This window comes from Lynx canadensis, chromosome F1 (genome assembly GCF_007474595.2).
Source record: "Lynx canadensis isolate LIC74 chromosome F1, mLynCan4.pri.v2, whole genome shotgun sequence".
NCBI lineage: Eukaryota > Metazoa > Chordata > Mammalia > Carnivora > Felidae > Lynx > Lynx canadensis.
This window is the reverse complement of record NC_044319.2, coordinates 11,095,050-11,117,505: the sequence shown is the minus strand read 5'-3', so window position 1 is coordinate 11,117,505 and position 22,456 is coordinate 11,095,050. Positions and strand designations below refer to the sequence as shown.

The following is a 22,456-nucleotide window of genomic DNA, read 5'->3' as shown; positions in this document are numbered from 1 at the left end:
ATATAATAAATTTTTCTTCTCAGCTGCTGGGCGTGTGCTTAGGTCAAATTCTATCTGATCCAGCGGGACAGAGGCACAATGAGATGCATGGCAAGCGGGTCTCCTTTGTGGAGGGGACAGCACCCCACCCCCAAGCATCTACTTGCATCCAGCGATCGACAACAGGGTCACTGAGCCTAGAAGAGGGCGAAAACCCGAGAGAAAGAAGGGAAAACATACAGCAAAACCATCCTTGGCTCTGGGATACATGCAGAAATCGCGGGTGGATCCCTTTGTCGTGGCGGTCACGGGGAGAAAGCTGTCACTGGGGTCGCGTTGCGGCGAGATTGCAGGAACATGGGACAGAGTCTGAAACGGACAAAGGACCTTTGCTGTGATGACCAGACTCTCTGAATGGGAGGGAGTCACCGAGCGTTTATGAGAATGGATGCTTTGAACTTGTGTGAACTCAGATACCTGGATGAATGGCGGGGGGGGGGGGGGGGGGGGGGGAGGGGAGGGCTGTGTGAACCCACTGCACAGCCACCCGCTTTAACGCCTCAGGGCTCAGTGGTCCTCTTATGGGACCCTCCCCTCCCCCACCTACACGTCCTTGGAACGCACGTTCTCACTCTTACAGCCAAAGAGCGTCCTGGAGGTAAGCCAGAGGCGACCAGGAGGCGACAGACCAGCTAGAGAGGCAGGACTCAGCTCAGCACACCCGTCAGGTGGCCGGACTAGCAGCTCTGCTGACCATGAGGGCTGCTGAGTTTGCACAGTCGCAGAAGCCACAGCGGCGAGGAGTAGGGCTATTATCATCATTTTAAGAGCCCTCTTAGGGATCCCCAGAAACGCTGGGAGGAATGTGGCTTCGTAAGGGGCCCGGGAGCTGCATCCACAGGCTCGAGTGTAGAGCCTGCATGCCTGTTCCCAGGACCCCGTTAGATCCAAAAAGCTGACGTTGCCTGGGTGCAAACGCAACAGCAGAAAAGGGCCCTCGCTCGTGGCTTCGTGTCCCTTAAACAGTTACGTAACTTCACGTTGAGAAAACGCAAGTTCACAGCCACAGGAAGAGAACTAAGTTTGACCCACCACCCCACCTTCAGGGTGCGTCACGCTGAGGGAAAATGACACGTCTGTGGCTGCTTTGAGGGCGTTCCGGAGGATCGCTGTGTGTGTGCGTGTGTGTGCGTGTGTGTGCGCGCGCGTCCCAAGAAATATCGCCGTCCGCTGAGAACAGAACCAAGCATGGATGTGCCTTAAAAAGCAGACTTTAAGTAGCGCGAAGGCCATGCCGCCGCAGACTGGAAGCGAAGGCAAATGACAATTTGAAAAGCAAGACGTGCAGGTTTGGAAGCGCCTGCTGCCGACTCAGAAAAGGGAATGAATGTTCTCGGCGCACCTGCCCTGAACCAGGCACACGATGGCCGTTTTGTCTCCTGCCCGTCAAACGTGGCTCGTCTGGCGACAGATTAAGCAGCCTCCTTGCATTCATTGCTGCCTCCAAACTGCTGCTTCTCCCTCTCCCCTGCCTGCCCTGCAGACGCCGGAGACGGGATCATGAGACAATACTACCAACCCCCCACTCTGGGTTGCAGGCTTCTTCAGAATCAAAGGATCCTGACCTTCATTGCTTGAAAATGCTCACGTCCGGTGCTGGACTCTGTCTCATTACACCTGCTGTGATTCTCCCTGGCGTCAATATCCACGTGGCCTGTGTTTTCAAATACTGGCCTGCTCTCCCCCTTCCCTACCCCTTGTTTTCCACTGTGCCTGAGATCCTCACTCCCGTGGTCATACTCTAAACACTGCCATCACCAGAGGATGACATCTCCTCTGTCATGTTGACTTCTTTTTTTTTCCTTTCCTTTTTTTTTACTTTTATTTATTTTTGAGAGGCAGAGCACAAGTGGGGGAGGGGCAGAGAGAGAAGGAGACACAGAATCCCGAAGCAGGCTCCAGGCTCCCAGCTGTCAGCACGGAGCCCGACGCGGGCCCGAACTCGCAAACCGTGAGACCCTGACCTGAGCTGAGGTTGGACGCTCAACCGACCGGCCCACCCAGGCGCCCCTGATTTCTTGTTTTAATGTTTACTTTTTTTTGAGAGAGAGTGAGAGAATGAGTGGGGGAGGGGCAGAGAGAGAGGGAGGGAGAGAATCTCAAGCGGGCTCCTCGCTGTCAGCGTGGAGCCCAACCCAGGGCTCCATCCCACGAACCGTGAGATCATGACTTGAGCTGAAACCAAGAGTCTGACACTTTACTGACCTAGCCACCCAGGCACCCCGTCATGTTGGTTTCTGACCCACATACTCTATCTTTGGATCTCATTCATTCTAGTATCCTGATTCCAACAACTCTTTGACCGCATTCCACTATGGCCCCAAATACATTGACCTTACCACCTTTCCACTGGCTGTCACCTAAGGTCCTCACTCACCTCCCCTCGATTCCAGGATTCATCATTACTATCTCTCCCTTACATCCATGCCCCCTTTTCCCTCCTTCAATCTCATCCACTAACTCCCACTCTCCTAGACATCAACTTTCTGCTCTCTTCTCTCTCCCCAAACTAACAATTCCTTTCTCTCCTCCTTTCCCCTCTCAGCTGATAACGCTGAAACAATAATATCAAACAGAAGCAAGCTTCCCCGTACTCCCATCACCAAGTTCCACCATATACACCTCTCTTTATGAACAACCCGCTTTTGGGGCGCCTGGGTGGCGCAGTCGGTTAAGCGTCTGACTTCAGCCAGGTCACGATCTCGCGGTCCGGGAGTTCGAGCCCCGCGTCAGGCTCTGGGCTGATGGCTCAGAGCCTGGAGCCTGCTTCTGATTCTGTGTCTCCCTCTCTCTCTGCCCCTCCCCCGTTCATGCTCTGTCTCTCTCTGTCCCAAAAATAAATAAACGTTGAAAAAAAAAATTTATGAACAACCCGCTTTGTTTTTACAATGATCAACCATTCATGCTCCTTTCTATAGGCACGTATTCACCAAAACTCAGCCATCACACCCTCGGGGATCTCACTTCTACAATTATCTCCCCTCTCTCCTGGCATCAGTTTCCCCCTGTCTGTTGTAATATCACCCATATTTTTAAAAAGGAAGGGAGGGAGGGAGGGGAGCAGAAAGGAGGGAGAGAAGGAGGGCACGGAAGGAAAAGAAACCTCCCTCCACCCCACATTTCCGTCCAGCTACTATCCCATGTTTCCTCTCTTCACTGTGGCTCATCTCTTCATTATGGCTAAAAGTCATCCCTAACAACACGCTGTACTCTCTCCTTCAATTCTCTCTTTCCCCCATTCTAATCAGACTTTAGTCCTCATTACTCCACGAATACTGTGCTTGCCAAGAACACCAATGACCTTCATGTTGCCAAATCCAACAACAAATTCTCGGTCCTACGGCCCTCACGTATCTGTACCTTGAGCCAGTGTCTTTACTTGTCCCCCAGAACACCACTCTCGTGGTTCATTTGACATGCCTGACACCCTTCTCAATCTCCATTCTGATTTCTCTCCTTCTCCCTCACTTCTATTAATGTAAGTGCTCCAGGAGTCAGTGCTTTGAAATCTTTTCTTCTGTGCGCATTCATACCCTAAGGAATGACCTACAAGCTGTGGCTTTAAATACTCTCTTTCTGTGATGACTCTTGTATTTCTATCTCAAACAGCTGGACTCTAACCATCTAAATCTAACTGCCTGGTTCACACCCTCACTTTGACACCTAATGAGGATCTCAAATGTAACTTGGTTAAAACAACTTTGGGTTCCCACTGCCTAACTTTTTCCTTCCCAGTCTTTATTCACTTGATAAATGAAAATTCCTTTTTTTTCTGATTGCTCAGAACATAATCTTCAGTCATCTTTGACTCCTCTTTTCTTCCCGACCCAACATCAAACCCATCATCAAATTCCGTTAGATTTGCCTTTAAAATGAAAAAAATGTTCTTAGATATGTCACCAAAAGTAGATACGTTGGACCTTATCAAATTTTAAAAATTTTATGCTTTAGAATATATGTCAAGAAAATTAAAAGGCAAGCCACAGATTGGGAGAAAATATTTGTAAAGCATAAATACGACAAAGGGTCTTGTGTCCCAAATATAAGAAGCATTCTTGTAACTCAAAGGTAAAGGAACAAACAAGTCAATCAAAAAGTGAGTCGAATATTTAAATACTTCATCAGAGAAGACGTACACATGGCCAATACATGTTCAACATCATTAGTGATGAGGGACACGCAAACTAAAATCACAAGATACCTACTAGAATGACTACAATTTAAAAAAGGTAATAACAAGCTCTGGTGAGTGAATGGAGAAACCTGAGTCCTCACACATTGTTGAGTGTTAATACGTAATGATACAGTCACTTTGGAAAACAGTTTTTCACTTTCTTAACATAAGAAGTGCTTAATGCCCAATATAAGCTTACAGTAACATCCAGTAATTCTACTGCTAGGTATCTACCCAAGGGAAATGAAAACCTATGTCCACACAAAGACTTGTACATGAATATTCACAGAAGGATTAGTCATAGCAGTCATTAAGGAAGACCATCCAAATGACCATCAATTGGTGAACAGATAAACAAAATGCAGTGTCTTCATGCAACGGAACACTATTTAGCAAAGAAAAAAGGAATAGACTACTGTTCTATGCCACAACCTAGATTTTCAAAAAGAAAATGCTAAGTGAAAGAACCAAGACTCAAAAGGTTACATGTTGTATGATTCCACTCATATGAAACGTCCAGGAAAGGCAAACCCACAGAGAGAGAAAGCATATTAGTGGTTGCCTGGGACCAGGCGTGAGAACAGGAGTGAAACGTGAACAGGAATTGGGGGATCTTTGGGGGCTGGTGGAAATGTTCTAAAACTGGGTTGGGGTGATGGTTGCATAAATCTAGAAATTTTCAAAAAATACTGATTGTACATTTAAAATGGATGAAGTGTATGGTATGTAAATTATGCCTCAACAGAGTTGTTTAAAAAATAGAAAACAATCTTCCAAATATGACCATTTTTTCACCACCTCTCCTACCCACCACCTCAGCCACTATCTCTTGTTTAGGTTACTTTACTAATCGAACTGAACTTTCTGCTTCCACCTTGACCCTCTAGAATCTATTTTTCATGCACCTGATGGATCCTTTCAAAATATAAAACAAATTGCATCATGACTCTGCCCAGAAATCTCTAATGACTCCTCATTCAGCTCGGAATAAAATCCGGAGTTCTGTGGCCAATAGGGGGCTCCTGCTCTGTTCTGTGAGCCCCCTGACTCCCCCTCCAGTATTCTCCTGTCACTCATCAGTCCTGGCCACACAGGTCTTCCCCTGCTCTTCAACACACCAATCCTGTTCCTGCCTCAGGGTCTTTGTTTTAGCTCCTCCCCCTGCCTGGAATATTCTTCATTGAGATGTCTTCGTGGCCACTCTCATGTCATTCAGGTCTCCCCAATATTATCAAAGAAGACCTCCCTGACCATGCCCTCTTGAAAGAAGAACACCACTCCTTGCCCCCCTGCCCCCCATCATCCCTATCCTTTTACAATGGTTTCATTTTCTTTACAGTACTCATCACTTCCCAACACATTTTGATTGGTGTGTGTGTGTGTGTGTGTGTGTGTGTGTGCGTGCGGGCGCAGTTTCCCCACCACCCTGCCTAGAAAGGCAGTTCCATGAGGACAGGGATCTTGTCTCTGGTCTGTTTTGTTCATCACTTTATTTCATTTGAGTCCCATGATTATCACGTGAGGTAGGTCTTATTCACAGGGGGAGACACTGAAGGTCTGAGAGGTGTCGCAGTTGATTAAGTCACACAGCCAGTGATTATTCAAGCTGGAATTTGAGGCCAGGGCTGTCTGACTCCAATGCCATGGAGTCATCATCACTACGTCAAGACAGACTCCCAAGAAAAGCAGTTAAACCAGATCCCGCTGAGCAAAGTTTTGTTTCCTGCGTTCCTCGTAGATCAGAGTTAATGGTCTTAATGATTTTGAATTCTCTGAGTCCGTGTACCTCAGCCTGATCTATAAAAAATTAACAAATGTAGCCGTGCTCTCTTGGCTTTCTCACATTTGCTCCAGCCCGTAAAGAAGTCAACCTTCTTGTCCTAAAAGTTGAAATAAACACACTTCAGAAAAATTAAAAATTCGAAGCGCTCACATAAATCCAATCTAACATCAAGATTAGAAGGGCAGGAATATGTAAGACGGATGACACCAATTCATCATAGTAACCTTCTTCCTCCAGAGTGTAATATATTACACATCTTCGTAGCAACCCGTGTGATTTATTAGTGTAATCAGAGGATAGCTCTCCCTTTTGAAATTGTTTTTCTGCTCAAGAGGTGTGCACACAAGATGTAATCCAGGAAAGAATAAAATATTTACGCCTAAGCTCATCTCAGTGTCGAAGAGACTCCGTTTTTGCAGTTTTCTTCCTTCTATCTCTTCCTTTATAGCTTCGACATATTCCAAATATACAGACGTACTTACGGACGCGGTGATGAAACCAGAATGCTCTGAGCATATTAGTTAGGGCCAGGGAGAAAAGAAAGAACAGAAAGGGAATACGGCACCTTGGGTAATGGCAGTAGGATCCACCTCTCCTCCAAAAACACAGGAAGCTATTACCAAGCCCCCATGTCCGTCCCTTGGTAATGGACATCCCTATGTTGTGAACATAGAGGCGGTGCTATATAGAAGACGGTGCTCCCTCCAAAGACCACACCCATTAGCCAGAAAGAAAGCCAATAATATCCTCCCTCGTCCTCTCTCTGGGGTTCCAGAAGGTGAGGTAGAGGACTCGGTCATGTAGCCGAGGCTGAGAGTCATCACCATGGTTATGACCGGAGGCAAAGTAAGCGTCCTGCAGCCAACCAACCCCAATTCCAGTTTGGAGCTCAACACAAACTTAATATGATGCTTGGAGGAAAAAAAAAATGTATCCTGACACCATCGTGGCCCAAGAGGAAAAAAAAAAAAGCCGATTAGTATTCCAGGCTCGTATGCCAACACAGGATAGTAGCAAAACGGAGACCAGCTTTTCCATCCGAAATCCGCAGCCAGCTTTACGAAACAGTGTTTTAAGTTCCTTGCCGTAAATTCCTAGGCCGTCTATAAGGTTCCTCCCCCAAGATCTGTTGTGAAGCCTGTCGGCAAACCCTGAAATCACTCATGCATCCATTTTCAACACAGAATAATAAAATACTATATATTTGTGCACGAAGCGATACATCACGTTCATTCGGTAGGAGCTGGAGTTAGAAATCATCGTACCTTCACGCGATCCTTGCAGATTGCCCCTCCCTAGTCACAGGCCCTTGGTTTAGCTGTGCTAATTAAGGATGGCTTGGCTCCCATCGTTATTCTTGAACTTCCGTGCCACATTCAGGTCCTCAGAGCTTCGAACACAGTCTGCCAGTGTCTTAAGAGAGAGCATTAGTGCAAGAGTTACTGCAGTTTGCTCGCAATTTTTAAAACGCACCCCGCCCAACTTGAGAAAGCCAAGGACCTGGCTGGAGGAAGATACACACTTAATTAGAAAGGATTTGTGGATTCTCTCCACTGCCCAAGGCACCCGGCCCTCTGCTTTATACGAGATGGACACTCGATAAAGAGTTATGCGTGTCTGTTGCCGAACGATCCTTATTTACATCGATCCTAATTATTAAAATAGTAAATATTCAATGCAGAATACTTGAAGGACATAGAACACAGAACCCGACCAGAGTCAAAGCCATGGCTGAGTCCTTACCTTGGCTGGGCAGCCTCTTCGTCCTCATTTGTAAACATTACAATTCCCATCTTCCTCCCTGATCTCAGGGAAAATGTTCTCACAAAGGACACTTGCAAACAGAGGCATTTGGTGTTGTTTCTTACTTTCAAGGCATCAAGATAATACGCCAGGGGGATACATCAAGGGTGTCCTGGGATCTTTTTATTTGGATGCAGTTTTCCTCTGCTTGTTGATCTTGCTTCTGACCAGGTAAATGGAGAAACACTTCATTGGGCAGGGGGAGCAAGATTTCCACACTGGTGATTATGATTAATATTATATCAACTCCATGAAATTAATTGTTCAAGGTGAACGTAATGGGAAATAGCTGTCTTCTTCCACTTCTAGGGACCTTAAAACTTTCACCTTTAAGACAATCTGCTACTGGGGCACCCCTGGCTGGCTCAGTTGGAGGACTGAGTCGCACAACTCTTGACCTTTGTGTTGTGAGTTCAAGCCCCATGTTGTGTGTAGAGATCACTTAAAAATAAAGTCCTTAAGGGGCAGCCGGGTGGCTCAGTCAGTTAAGCATCTGACTCTTGGTTTCAGCTCAAGTCACGATCTCACAATTCATGAGTCTGAGCCCCGCATCGGGCTCTGCGCTGAGAGCACAGAGCCCGCTTGGGATTCTCTCCCTCCCTCACTGTCTGCCCCTCCCCTGTTTGCATGCACTCTCTCTCCCTCTTTCTCTCATAAATAAATAAACTTAAAAAAAAATAAAATCCTTAAATAAATACATAAATACAAAATTTTGTCAAATTTAACTCTTGTGGATTCTTAAAGAATTCCAGTATTAAATATGATGAGAACAGGTGAACTTCTTTCCATTTTACTTGAATGATAACACACATAGCGACAAATACACATAAGTTAACAACTAAGAGAATTTTCACGAACTGAACACCCCAGTACAATCACTAGGCAGATCAAGAAACAACCCCAACTACATTAAGCGACTCACTTTAGAATCTAGTGTTCAAAAAAAAAAAAAAGGATCTAATGTCCATCCTCAAAGTATTCTTTACTAAATATCACAAGTCTATTACATGGGATATAAAATTTAGTATAGTCACATTCACTCCACGTAAATGTGAGCATTAATCCAAACATAGGCTGAACGGTTTCTTGGACAAATGGGAAAGGACTGTTGGTAGCAATGAGTAGAACGACCTGTCATCTAATCTAACCATTAGATTCCCCTGCTGTTGTCGATCAAAACACTTAAGTAATTCTGATTCCTTGACACCCGAGACAACTTCTTCCAGACACGCCACAAAATGTCAACACTGTGATGAGGGAGTCAGTCCGAGAATTCCAGCCAAGGCAGAAAAATAATCACCGGAGTGATTAAAGCCGTCACGACACCACACTAATGACCCACTTGCCTTGTCTGTTTACCATAAAAACCAAACACGAAGGCCTATATTTTGTCCAGGTGGAAAGTCCACGGCTTGGATGTGTAAATATTCACTGTTTCTCTCAACCCATTGTGATGGGATGTGCAGGGAGGCCTCACACACAGCTCTTTTCATGCAATTGTCCTGCAGAATGAGATGAATCTTCCTCCCAAAACTGAGCTGCCCCTCGTGGAGCCATGAGGCCAGAGGACAGGATTCAGGCTGCAGGTGTCTCCGTTCATGACTATGTCCCGGCCCTGAAGCCCACTCACAAACGGCCTGCTCTCCTGCGACAGGCGAGAGTGCTCTCTCCCTGGGAACCTGGGGAGCCTCTGTGCACAGCCCCAGAAACGTGTTCTGGGCACCCACGCTTTACTGAGAGTTACATTTCCTACTGGCGTGGGTACAGGTGTGTAAGGCTGTGATGAGGTCCAATCATGGGAGACGGATCTAAATGCATCGCCTTAATTCAGCTGTGAGACAGAGTACTCAAATACCACTGACGTCTCAAGGGAACTCAGATTGTCCCCTAAATAATTTCACCTCCCCAGAGGGACTCAAATACACCACCGATGTCTCAGGGGAACTCAAGTTGTCCCCTAAATAATTTCACCTCTCCAGAGGGACTGCAAAATAAAGGTAATTCTTCAGTCTCAAGAAGCCTTCCTAAGCCACATTTGCATTTATCCTACTTGTCGGGTTAACTCTCCTGGCCATGCTCCTGGCTCATTCAGTGCATATTTGCTGAGTGTTTGTACTGTTCTGGGCACACTGCCGGCCATTGGTATACAGTCATGAGGAGAGCAAAAATGAGCTTTGACTTCACAGCACTGATAGTCTAAGAGAAGAGGCAAATTCATTAAATAATCCACAAAAATATCTTGGTCTTTTACCCCCACCATACCTTTTCTCTTACATCACTTCTCCCCGTTAGGTTTTTTTTTTTTAATTTTTTTTTTATGTTTATTTCTGAGACAGAGAGAGACAGAGCATTAGTGGGGGAGGGGCAGAGAGACAGAGGGAGACACAGAATCAGAAGCAGGTTCCAGGCTCTGAGCCGTCAGCACAGACCCCGACTCGGGGCTCAAACTCACAAACCATGAGATCATGACCCGAGCCGAAGTCGGTCGCTCCACCGACTGAGCCACCCAGGCGCCCCTCCCCGTGAGTTTTTAATTCCTACTCCCTCTCCATGGTCCAGTTGCAATATCTTTATCCATGGCACAAGCTCTCTGTGACCAATCCCAATCGGCCCCTAATAACCTGCTTCTTCTCAGCCCCATGCATTGTTGACCATAAGCATCACCAAATAATCTAAATTCATGCCACCAATGAGCTCATATCACCAGGAAGACACCAATAACTGACCACGGCCCTCTTTCCACGGAGCCAAGAAGTACCCTCAAGATCTCACCAAATACAGAAGATCGCTACCAATCAACTGGAACTGATTCTTTGAAAGAAATATAAGATCATCCTCAGTCCATCCCATTAACTAGCCAGTTACTACTCACCTCTACCTTCTGTTGTCTTTGTGCCCTCCTTTGTACCCTTTGTACCCTTTGGTACCTTTGTACCCTTTGTACCCTTTGGTACCTCTGTACCCTTTGTGCGTACTGTCTCCACAACCGCAACATAAATGACTTCAGTGACAGGGACCACACCTTATGTTACTTTTAACAACTCTAACTCAGCAACTGTATGTTGAGCACGGACTCTGGGGATGCCCTGTTGTTGGCACTACAGGAAATACAGAGATGAATGGGACACAGTCCCTCCTGCCAACAACCCCCCGTCTTTTGGTGGGTTTTTTCTTGAGGGATAAAAATTCACAAATAGCTACAACTTGAGACAGAGTACAACGAATAGCCTAAGAAAAGGCTGGAAGTTGAGAGAAGCCACCGATGAAATCCAGCTGGAAGCACAGGGAACGTTTCTTAGAGGAGGTGGCATCTGAGATGGACACTGACGATTGGAGAAGGAGGAAAGAGGAAGCAGGGTGTCGCTCTCCAGGCATAAAGAAAGGCATACGCAAATCCAGAGGAAGAGGAAAGTTTAGGATCCTTCAAGTATTCTCCTTTGGCTCCAAAGTACTTGGCATGACATCTCATTCATAGTAGGTATCCAACAGGGGCTGGTAAGTAGACACTTTAGGCAGTACCTGGTCAATGACAACACAAAGGAACCAAAGGGTCCGGGAGCGCCTCACATGCACGCACACCCACACACACACCCCACGATAACAGACATTTTCCAAAGTGGGTCTCTAGGCTCCACCAGAGACAAGAAATGAGCAGACCTGGAGTAGATGCCTCGTTCTGGTTGTGTTGGTGCCGTTACCGGATTGTAGCTCCGTTCTTGCAAGGTTATGGATCTGAGTAGATTTTCGGTCTCCAGTGTTTTGAAAAATGTAGGTGTTCCTTGGATGTTGGCAAATGGTATAGGGAAAGGAGTTTTGTACTCAGGTTAACCTGAGGACGCAGTGAGATAAGTGAGCTTGAACACTGTCTTTTTCACAGTACTTCTCTGAGACTGGGAGAAGCTACGTCACCGTGATCCTCCAAGAGGAGGGGGGATAGTGTGATAATTTCCTAAATGCGTATGGCCATAGTAGCTTGTATTAAAAAAATGGCGACTCTCGTGGTACAAGTATTCCATAGAACACTCTAGGATTTGGTGGGTTAGATGCAATTAGAAAGAAAATGGAGGAAACTCAATCCAGTTTCGCCTAAATGATGGAGACCGAGGCCGCAGCCAGTAAGTGTCAGCTTCCAGGAAATCTGGTGGATGTGCCACGTATCTATTCCTTTTTCCACCCACCCTCCATTTTACCACATCCTTTCCCATCCTACCCACTTAGGGATAATAAAAGCTAACATTCGTTGAGCCTTCCCTTTGTGCGAGGCCTTTGTGTTTTAACTGCTTTAACCCTCACGATAATCTTCAGCACTATCATTATTCCAATTTCATAAATGAGGTGGCCAAAGGCACCGAGAAATTGAGGAATTTTCCCGTGGTCACCTGTATAGTAAGTGGTAAAGACAGTACAGGAGTCCAGGAGGAGCTAAGGCTCCTAAGGGCCACACTAGTATCTACCCCCAGGTGGTGAGAAAGGGGGAGGGAGATCGCACGAGGACCCCTGGCTTCTCTCTTTCCCCCACTGCTTATGTTGGGTTAGTCTGCCAGTGCTCCCCTCCCCCATCTACCCCTTTCCCCCCCCCCAACCCCCATCCAGTCTTCAGAGAAACAGAATCCAATGGCCCCTCACACAGCATCTGCTGGTTCAGATTAAGACCATCTCAGTCTGGCCTCGCTCATCACCCCTGCTCATTCCTGTGCCCTCCCCCCCTCAGCCGTCTGTCCCAATGTTTACTAGTTCCTCCCAAGGAAAGAAAAAAGACAAGTCCCTTTGGCCTCTGCCCCCCGCCCCCCTGTCCTCAAACACCGCCTCACAGTCACCCCCGATTCCCACTCCCAACCTTTTTTTGTATCTCTTTTCTCTCTTCTCTCATTACAGATTCATCTCTCCTCTCCTCTTTGCCTCCCACTGCCGAGTGACAAATCCCTCTTAAAATAACACTGTGACTCACCCAGCGGATACTGTATTCCATTTATGGGTACCTTTGTTTCCCCAAGGGGCACAGAGCATCTCACAGATACTCAGTCTTATTTTTACCTCGCCCTTGGCAAAAGAGGGTCTGTCAAAAGGGAATAAGAGTGTAGCTCGGGCTTTTGTCTGAAGGACTGGAGCGCTGGGGCCGATACAGTCTTTTTACGCTCCCAGGCCTCCTCCTTCTCATCCCCTTCTCCTTGGTGCTGTTTGACTTCAGGCTCCATTAGTAACCTCACCAGAAATTCGACGAAAATCTTATTAATCACCTGTGCTCTTTCTTGACCAGCCACCCAAGCTGGAAGCCTCGGAACAGCCCCACTTCCTTCCTCCCACCGGTTCTGCCCGCACATCCGGTTGACAACCAAAGCCATGCCGGTCCCGCCTTGGGGCTCTGACTCCTATTCCCACCGCCGCCACCTCATTCGGGCCACCACCTCCTCCAGCCCGGCCTGATGCAGTGGTCACCTCGCTGTTCCCCCCCACCCCCAACCATTTTCTGCACACACACGCGCGCGCGCACACACACACACACACACACTCCAAGGTAGTATTTCCAACCTCAATCCGATCACTCTGCCCCGCTGAGGGGTGCTCCGGTGAAACCCCTCCCCTTTTCCAGGGCATTCGGGGCTTCTCAGTCTAGCCTCAGCGACCTTGCCTTTATGACCCCCTGCGTCTTCACCCCAGCAGTCCCAGGAAGAAGCGGTGTCCCTTGACGTTCCTGGATTCTCCTGCCTCTGGGCTTTCATACCTGGGACCCCGCCCTGGGGAAGGAGCACCAGCCTGTAGCATCTCTTCCCGGAAAGCTCCTTCTCGGGTGTAAAGGTGCAATTTTTACATCACCTCTTCTGCAGAGCTTTTCCTAGCCTCCCTGGGGCACTTTGAACTCTTCTCTCTTCTCCATGCCTATTGCTTTTTCCAATAACTGCTAGAGTAGAGATACGTATAATGTAGTCTATATTCCACCAATTGGAAGCCTGCGATGTCCCGGGCACTATGCCAGGCACTAGGAAACAGAGAGATCAAATTCACAGTCCCTACCCCCACGACGAAGATGGGAAATAAAGAAAAGTAATTGGTATTTCAGAGTGAGATGAGCCATAACAGAGCTAAACCCAGGGGCCGAGTGGGCACATGAGAGGCTGTCACCTAGGCTGGGGACATCACAAAGCTCTGAGAAGAGACCAGCCCTGAGGTGAGCTTCTGGGAATGTCCAAGTGGGAACGGCTTTGGGGACTGCACTTTCTCCCCCACGAGACCGCGGGCTCCAAAACAGCGGACCAGATCCTGTGCCCCCTGTACTTTGCAAGGGCTCAGCAAATTCGCAGGAAACCGAAAAATCAGAAAAGGTGTGGGCTGTGGATCTCTAAAACCCCCACCGATACCAGGTTTATGGCTTCTCAACCCAGCCTCCTCCTTCCTCTTGGTGGTTGACTCATCTTGGTCCCACAGATCCAATCTTAGCCGGTAAATAATGCAAATAATAAGGTGATTCCACAAATGCGGTTTTTCCGCATCCCGGCCCTGGCCGCCCGCAGCCCAGGAATCGGGGACCCAGCTGGCTGGCCTGAGGCATTTGGCGTGACAGCTGAGCCACCCGGTCAGAGTCAGGCAGTCACGCGTCCCTGACGGGCACCCGGGCTAAGCAGAAAAGGCCCGAGAGGAAAAGGGAAAATGTGTCACCCCAGGCCAGGCCAAGTTCAAAAGTCACCAGGTCCAGAACCACCTCCCAACTGGCTCCCCAGCCCCCCCCCTCCCCGCCTCATTCTCTGCCTTTCAATTTCTACTTCGAAACCAGGGTCATTTCCCACAGCCTTGCACGTGTGGGCATGCTCCTTGTCTTGGCTGACAAAGCCCCGGCGACATCTCTCTCTCTCTCCCTCACTTTTGCCCCCACCCAGATTATTCTCTAACCTTCTCTTTGTCCCTCAGTCCTACGAAACCCTGTGCATTTCCTCAACCCATCTCTCTCGCCTGCAGGCAGCTTGACCGGCTGCTCGTTCTTTTTGCCTGGAACGCCTCTGGACAACTGGCTCAGCCTTCCGTCTCAGGTTAAAGGCTACTTTCCAGGGGAAGCCCGTCCTGTCCCCAGGCTGAAGCCAGGGCAGCTTTCCGCCTGCCAGTGACTGCCCCCACTCTCCGCTCTCCCTCTCGTCACCCCTGTGGTCCTCTGGTGAACTTGTCCCCTGAGCTGGGTAAGCTCCCCGCAGGGAAGGACTGTGTCTGGTTCCTCCCCAGACTGCGTGCATCAGGCACACGTAAGCGTCTGCCGGACGAGTGCGAGAAAGAACACGAACGAATTAATTAGTTGGTTCGATGAAGGTATTATGTAGGCCTGCTCGTCTCTTCGTGGGTTCTGTGTATGTGGTCTGGCCTTCAGGAGACTGGCCTCTGAGGAGAGAAAGGCAGCACGACCTAGTGGTCACGAGCTTGAACTCGGACCACACCTCCAGGGGCTCAGATCTGAGCTGTAGGCCTCACAATTTGCACACGTTCGTTGTTTTGTCTCCAGTCGAGGTCGGTTATGAGATTCACTGTCTTAACAGTTGCAAAGCAATCCACTAGCACTGGTGATGTAGTCACCCCTATTTAAGTCTTTGCTGTAGAAAACAGAACGGTACTAACACACGCAAAGTCAGGACATGCTGCCCGTAGGTGACAGGACAAGAAATAAATGATAGGTTTATGACTTAAAGCTATAAACAGAACGAACTGAAAATAGCCGCGTAATCATACAGAGACAATGGCAGAAACTTGGGGCTAAGTGAGCTAAGTTCTCGTGGTTCGTAGAGGCAGTCACAGATAATGTCCAAATCGACAACCCGGAAGACAGTGGTGTGAAACTCTTGGTGATTTGAAGGTAACTATGGGAAGGACCCTCCGCTAAAAGAGTGAAAAGCAGTTGTTTGTAAGGAGGAAGATTGGAAAAGAGAACTCATAGGGCTGGGGACTGTGGGTTTCCTTGGCAGCCCTTTTGTGCTATTTAAATTTTGACCATATACATGGGGCGCCCGGGTGGCTCAGTCGGCTGAGCGTCCGGCCTCGGCTCGGGTCACGGTCTCACAGTCCATGAGTTCGAGCCCCGCGTCGGGCTCTGGGCTGACAGCTCGGAGCCTGGAGCCTGCTTCAGATTCTGTGTCTCCTTCTCTCTCTGCCCTTCCCCTACGTGTGCTCTGTCTCTCTCTCTGTCTCTCAAAAATAAATAAAAATGTAAAAAAAAAAATTAAATTTTGACTATATATATATATATAGAGAGAGAGAGAGAGAGAGAGAGAGAGAGAAGGAGGGAGGTGCTGTACAACGTTTGGCTGAAACCCCTCGGCATCACACAGCACCTCTTTAGATAATGTGATAAGTTAACAAGACGCACATACGTACATTCTTCCACATATCCCATGATCTCATGAAAACCTGTAGCGTCTGGGAGACATCGGGGAAAGGCACATACGCAGCTCATTCAAGAATCCATGCCTTCCCCATCCGTGACTTTGCCGTGACTCACCCCTCACAAAGCGAGTATTTTATCCTTGGTGCTCGTTTCTTCAAGACCGGCTTTCCAACTTAGGGTGGGCAAATTGAAGCGGGAGGGATAGATGGGTCCACAGTGTCCTGGGAAGCAGCTTTCTGGTGGTTTCCGCTCTGGCTCGCTAGCTGAATGACTAGAAGTGAGCTGATTCCAACCAGCTGCCCTCGGTTACTCTCTGAAAGCATTTGATAGCGTGGAGTGCCCCCTGAGGACTAGAGAGTAGTAAGTCCTCTCTCTTCCCTTCAAACGATCAAGGCACAGTAAGTTCCTGCAGTTTAGAGTCAGACCTAGATGTCCACATCACCAGCTACTGGGGTAGTGTAGCCATAAACGTGAATCAAATCGGCAATTTAATGAAAACGTGAGAGAGCGTGAGTCTGGGATATTGAGCGCCTGGATGCGCGTTTCATTAAAACTTTACCGCAAGTTGTGATCACATTCAAGGAATGTTCCAGGTTGACAGTGTTTGAGGTGTTTAAAAGCTTACTGGCAGGCAAGCGTGCCTAGAACGCTCCCTGAAGTGGTGACAATTACAGATGTCACAGAAAGGCAGCATTGCCCAAAGAGCATTGATGGTCATTTGAATAAAGTATCTTCTCACCAAATGTCTGACCTTTGCTACCTTGACAAAGAACCGACACGTCCTGTGTCTGCGTTCTTTCGCGGGAGACCCAAAGAAACACAGAGGGATAAGAGAATTTGCTAGAGATCAAACATGACTGAAGCCACTTTTTGAGTAGGTGGACGCTTAGGATAGAAATGCAACGACAGTATTTTCTCCCTTATTCCACAAACAGAATTCTATTAGGAAAACAGGTTGAGGTAGATCTTAAATTGTTTCCATGGTCACCATTGTACTTGTGACTCGTGTGTGGAGAACCACTGCAAGCTGGAACCTGAGAATGGTGAATACAGCTCTCGTCTCTGACAGACACTGGCCAAAACTGCTCCCGTCATGAGTACCGTCGAAGGGAGGTACGGTTAGGACGGAGCTAGAACTTACGTGATGTATTACGCTTTCCCAACACGCAATGCATAGGCTTTGAGACTCTTCTGAGTAATAAATATTTATTAATTAAAGCATCTACATGAATATGAGAGACACGAAAAATAAAAATACAAGAAAATAAGTGGACTCGTGCAGCACTTTTATAAAAAGTGAATACAATCTAATTAGTCCAGGAGTTTGTAAAGGGAAATGAGCTGGCGGGCTAGCGAGGGAACAAGGTGCCAGAAGGCCACTAAGTGGTCAGGGTCACAGCTGAATTGGTGAAATGTTGGGCTCCTGTTGGCTGGGTCTGTTTCATGTTTCTTCTGGTGGACTTGTCCACGTTTTCTACTGCCTTTTTCACCCACTCGGCTTGTGGATCCGCGCAGACCTTGAGGCCACGTCTGGTAATGAATCTGCAAAGCAAGGCAAAGATAGAGTCAGTCACATCCGTCTTGTTTCGGGGACAAAGGTGATTTCCTTATTTAATTTCTTTGGGTAAAGTTGCACTTATGTGTTGGGGGAGCTGCTATTCTGAAAATGAGATCCTGGAAAGACAATGGTTCCCTGTAGGCTAGTTCGTCACACATTTCCTCAAGATACAGTAACTGCTAAAACATGGTGCCCGACTTTAGCACACCATAAGGAAAGGGAAGGGAGGTGAAGGGAAGGGAAGGGAGGGTGAGGGAAGGGAAGGGAAGGGAGGGGAGGGGTGAGGGAAAGGAGGGGAAAGGAAGCATCTCACACCAGTGTGGCCCTATGGTCAGATCCTGACCCAAACCAGCCATCTCCCAACCTAGCCTTCAGAACGAAGCACAATATTCATCCGATTCCCAGTCAGACTCTTCTGCTAAGCTAAATCAGACAGAAGGATGATATTCTTTATCTGATTGCCAAATTGCTTTCAAAAATTGCCACTCGGTGCTCCATAAAGATGTGGCTAATACAGAAAAACAAAGGGGCTGTTGCTTCGCTTGAAGTCTTCCTCTGGGCCAACTTCCTGAGGAGGGCAGTATTTCTATACGCTGTGTCCCATCAAGCCCAGCTTTTGAGGAAACAAACTCACATCACTGCTTTCATGGAGCCCTCCTTGATGGTGTAGGTCTTGATGTTTTTAACTGGCAGTTTCTTGGTCATCAGGCTCACGCAGATGCTCCTTTCTAGAACTTCACTCCCCACGCCTGGTGAAGAAAACCAAGCAAACAAAAATAAAATATCGTTTCAAATAGCATGAATGTTGCAATGCTACGAATAAACTGACAAAGGGTGATGTAATAAAGAGTAATTTGGGGAAGGCAACAGAAAATGTGGGGGAGCCACATGTATTATTTTAAATGTTAAAGTGTGAGATATATAAAGGATGTCGTTCATCAACTGTTCGTCCTCAGTGGAAACCCCCCCAAGGGGGATTACGCTTCAGCTTAGACAGCCATCTTACATTGAAGAAGGGGAAATAACTGGGGAGGGGTAATAATAATTAAGAGTTTGGTAGAATCTCTTTTTTTTTTTAATGTTTATTTATTTTTGAGATAGGGAAAGAGGCAGGGCATGAGCAGAGAGAGAGCGGAAGGCACAGAATCCGAAACAGGTTCCAGGCTCTGAGCTGTCAGCACTGAGCCTGATGTGGGGCACTGCTTGGGAAACAGCATTTTTCTCTGAGAAGCACCTAACATGGATTCCCCAAGACTCCAAGAATCCTCTAGACTCTAAACCCCCACATCTTCTTATTCCAGCAGCGTCTGTGCGCGTGTGTTACGGCTGAAGGCATCGCCCTCGCTCATATTGCTGAGCTGAGTCAGAGCACAGATTGCTAGAGGCTAAACCCCAGTGGGACGCGTAGCGGTCGTTCAGGGAAGAAACTTGGGAAGGGACTCAGGGAGGAAACTTGGCTACAAATTAAGAGACTGAAAGGAGAGTTAGCTGAAACCTTAATTATACTCGAAGGATAGTCCCTCTTCCTGCCAGAGCCATGAGAAGTAAACTCCAATCAACTGTGGGGGAAATGATCCTTTAAGAAATAAAGATGCGTAAGGGTGCATGGGTGGCTCAGTCGGTTAAGCGTCTGACTCTTGATTTTGGCTCAGGTCGTGATCTCAGGTTTGTAAGTTCGAGCCCCACGTCGGGTTCCACACTGATAGTGTGGAGCCTGCTCGGGATTCTCTCTCTTTCCCTCCCTCTCTGCCTCTCCCCTGCTCTCTCTCTCTCTCTCTCTCTTTCTCAAAAATAAATCAGTAAACTTAAAAAAAAGAAAGAAACATGTAGAACAGTCAGGTGAGGCTTAGTATAGCTACGTCTCATCTTGGTCTGTCTTACAGGATTCTCTGAATGGGTATAAGGCACTGATCTGTCAGCCCTTATCACATGGTCTCTTATAAACTAAAGAAGTTTATCATTAATGGGAACAACATTCATAGCAGTAATCATAGACTCTCCTTCCTACTTGAAGGTGATACTGATTTCCTGGGTATGAAGGCATGAGCTCCCATTCATTTTTTCAAACAGAAATTTATGATTTGCCTCAAGACATCCACCCTCCAATTCATCCTCGCATTGTGGCGAAAATTTCCAGAATTCTGAGAATGGATCAAGGGAGCTATTAAATAGGCAAAAGCTACAAAGGTGTAGACAATCATCACCACCAGGCCACGGCTAACGTTAATCAAGAAATTATTACTCGTGAGGAAATCTGCTAAGTCGCCCTAATTTTATTCGTTTACATGTTAAGCCCAGGTGAGAGTGTCTGTCATGATATTCAACTTACAAGTAAGTGTAGGTCCAGAGAGGCTACGAAACGTACCCTCAAGTCACCCAGTTACGAAAAGTTGGAGCCCAGACTCTAAGCGAGTTCTGTCTGTCTTCGGCATCCATCAAGTCCCCCGAAAGCAAAATTACCCTTCCCATTCTGCGCAGGGGAAGTCTGAGGCTGACCCCGGGGGAAGCAGTTTTCTCGAGTCAGAACCTGACTCAGACCCCAGACGTGTGCCCACCTGCCCGCATTATCTGTTGCCCGTCTCACGCAGAACCTATCGGCTTACCTTCCGCCATGAATTCGGTGAGAAAGCAGATGGCGAGCAGGGCCAGGACGAGAGGTCTCATGGCTGAGGTCCTTCTGAGCTGTGCAGGCAGAGTGAAGATGCGACTGCTCTCAAGAGCCTCTTTATTCCTCCAGTGGTGAGCGCACTTCCTGTGGTAAGAGGGGGCTTTCGGGGTGGGTGTGGAATCGTGGAAAGTCTTTGCAGTACAGATGCCTTTCTCTCCGAAGAAAAAGTTCCTTTGCCCCCCCCCGCCCCCCCACTCGCGCTAACCCCACACCTTGTGGCCTTGGCCCCTTGTGGTGAATGTGTCAGTGAAACCAAATGCAAGCAGACGAGGAACGTGGTTTTGTCTCATCTCCTGCCACCGATCTGAGTTCAAATCTTCCGCTGCAGGCATGGCCCAAGGCCACATCGGTACCGTGGCCCAGTGTGGGGACAGTGTAAGGAAATGAGGTGCGGTGGTCACAGCGGTCCTGCTTCCCCACCTGTCTCATGTCACATCCGCTGTGACGTGAGGCTTCCCCCACCGTGGCCCCCCGGGTCCCTGATGCCATCCAGAGAAACCGCCTTGGGGGACAAAGGGCTGCTGCTGGGGCCCTGAGTTTCTCAACCCCTTTTTCTTCTCATTTCTCTCCCGGACCCTCATTCGAATGACTCCCATTTCTTTACATGCCCCCCCCCCATACCCAAGAAGCAGTTAAATAAGAGTGTTTGGAGCATGTCTGCATGCACATGTTTGCTTTATTACAAATTAATATCTACCTTCTATAAAGCTCTTGATAAGTAGTTGGCCTGACATGAACTTTCTTTTGAAAGAAAGAGACAATTGTCTCTGATCATGCCATCCTGCCAGCGTTCATCTTTAACATTTTTTCCAGTAAGTCTCTATTGGTAGACACATGTTTGTGCACTTGTGACCAAATACTATTTTAGATATCCTCGCACGGTCCTTCACAGTCTTTGTGATACACACACACACACACACACACACACACACACACACACACATTAAACCCCTCCCTTCTAACATTGTCACATAGATCCCGTCTATAAGGTAAGTTTTCATTAACAGATATGGAGTCATTTCCCCTTAGTAACCAGAAGTAGAATCACTCGACAAAATCGTAAGACCATCTTCTAGTTCTTGCTACCTGTCGCCATGGAGTCTTCCCCAAATGTAGTGTCCACTCGCAGACCTCTAGCAGGACTCAAGTATATCCGTGGCACCTTCCTGGTACTCCACTCAAAATGCTTTTCCTCCTATTCCTCCCTGACCTGGAAAACGATGCTATTTTCCATCCATTATTGAAACACAGAACCTGGGGCCATCGTAGACTCATTGCTATCCATTCACATGTCGCCCTCAACCAAGGTGCACTAAGTATACCTTCTAGGTAGCTGTTCAGTACACCTGCTCCTCTTTCCACGTGGCTCTAGGCAAGCCCTCGTCAATCTCAGTAGGACCACTGCAGTAGACCAACTGGTTTCCCAGTGTCAGGTCTCCCCCACTTTCCAATCTATTGTCGCAACACTGCCGGACTAATCATTCTAATGTCTCAATCGTGTCATTTCCCTCCTGAGAAGCTCTTTGCCAATATCCATTGCCTACAGAATCTATTTCCGGTCTCTTCTTGTCATACACAAGGTCGTTCAAGATCAATAGAACGTTTCCCTTTCAGGTTCCCTTTCTGCCCCTCACGCACAGTTCCCGAACCTCCTAGTCTCAACAAATGTGTGTGTGCTCAACCAAATATACCATCCGCGCTTACACCCCCCCACATATCACTTCCCAATGCCCATCCCAGCTCCATACTTGGAAACTGCATGTTTTCCTGAATTCTCTAGATAAAATTGAGTTGCGCCATCGTCTGTGCTCCCTTGGAGATTTGTCTCCACCACTGTTTTTATCGTTTATTGCCCTGCTCAATTATATTTCTGCGTCTCCCACTAGATGGCAGGCTCCTGCGCCTGTGATTTTCCTCTTAGGCTTTCAATCAAACAGACAATTTGACCCACGGCTGAATTTTTCTTTAGCATATTGCAACGAAATTGGTTAAACTCTCAGAGTGAATTATTCACTTCCAGTTTTTCAAAGCAGGACTGCGGTCTCTGGTGGGGAAGAATTAGGCGACAAGAA

The 22,456-nt window shown here is 47.6% G+C and overlaps 1 protein-coding gene across 6 annotated transcripts in view; it reads right to left on the bottom strand.

Annotated features, from left to right (window-relative positions):
• Positions 1-17,347: 17,347 nt before the first annotated feature.
• Positions 17,348-22,456, bottom strand: part of LOC115505218 (cytokine SCM-1 beta) — a 77,210-nt gene continuing 72,101 nt past the window's right edge. For 5 of the 6 annotated variants that reach the window (XM_030302664.1, XM_030302667.1, XM_030302666.1 and 2 more), the window contains 3 exons: positions 20,320-20,468; positions 18,351-18,465; positions 17,348-17,700 (listed from right to left, as the gene is read on the bottom strand). In XM_030302664.1, the coding sequence (XP_030158524.1) occupies positions 17,538-17,700; positions 18,351-18,465; positions 20,320-20,468 (427 nt within the window). In that variant the 3' untranslated portion in view covers positions 17,348-17,537. Of the gene's footprint in view, positions 17,701-18,350; positions 18,466-20,319; positions 20,485-22,456 lie in introns of all 6 variants that reach the window. The other variant, XM_030302670.1, reaches the window with a different exon arrangement.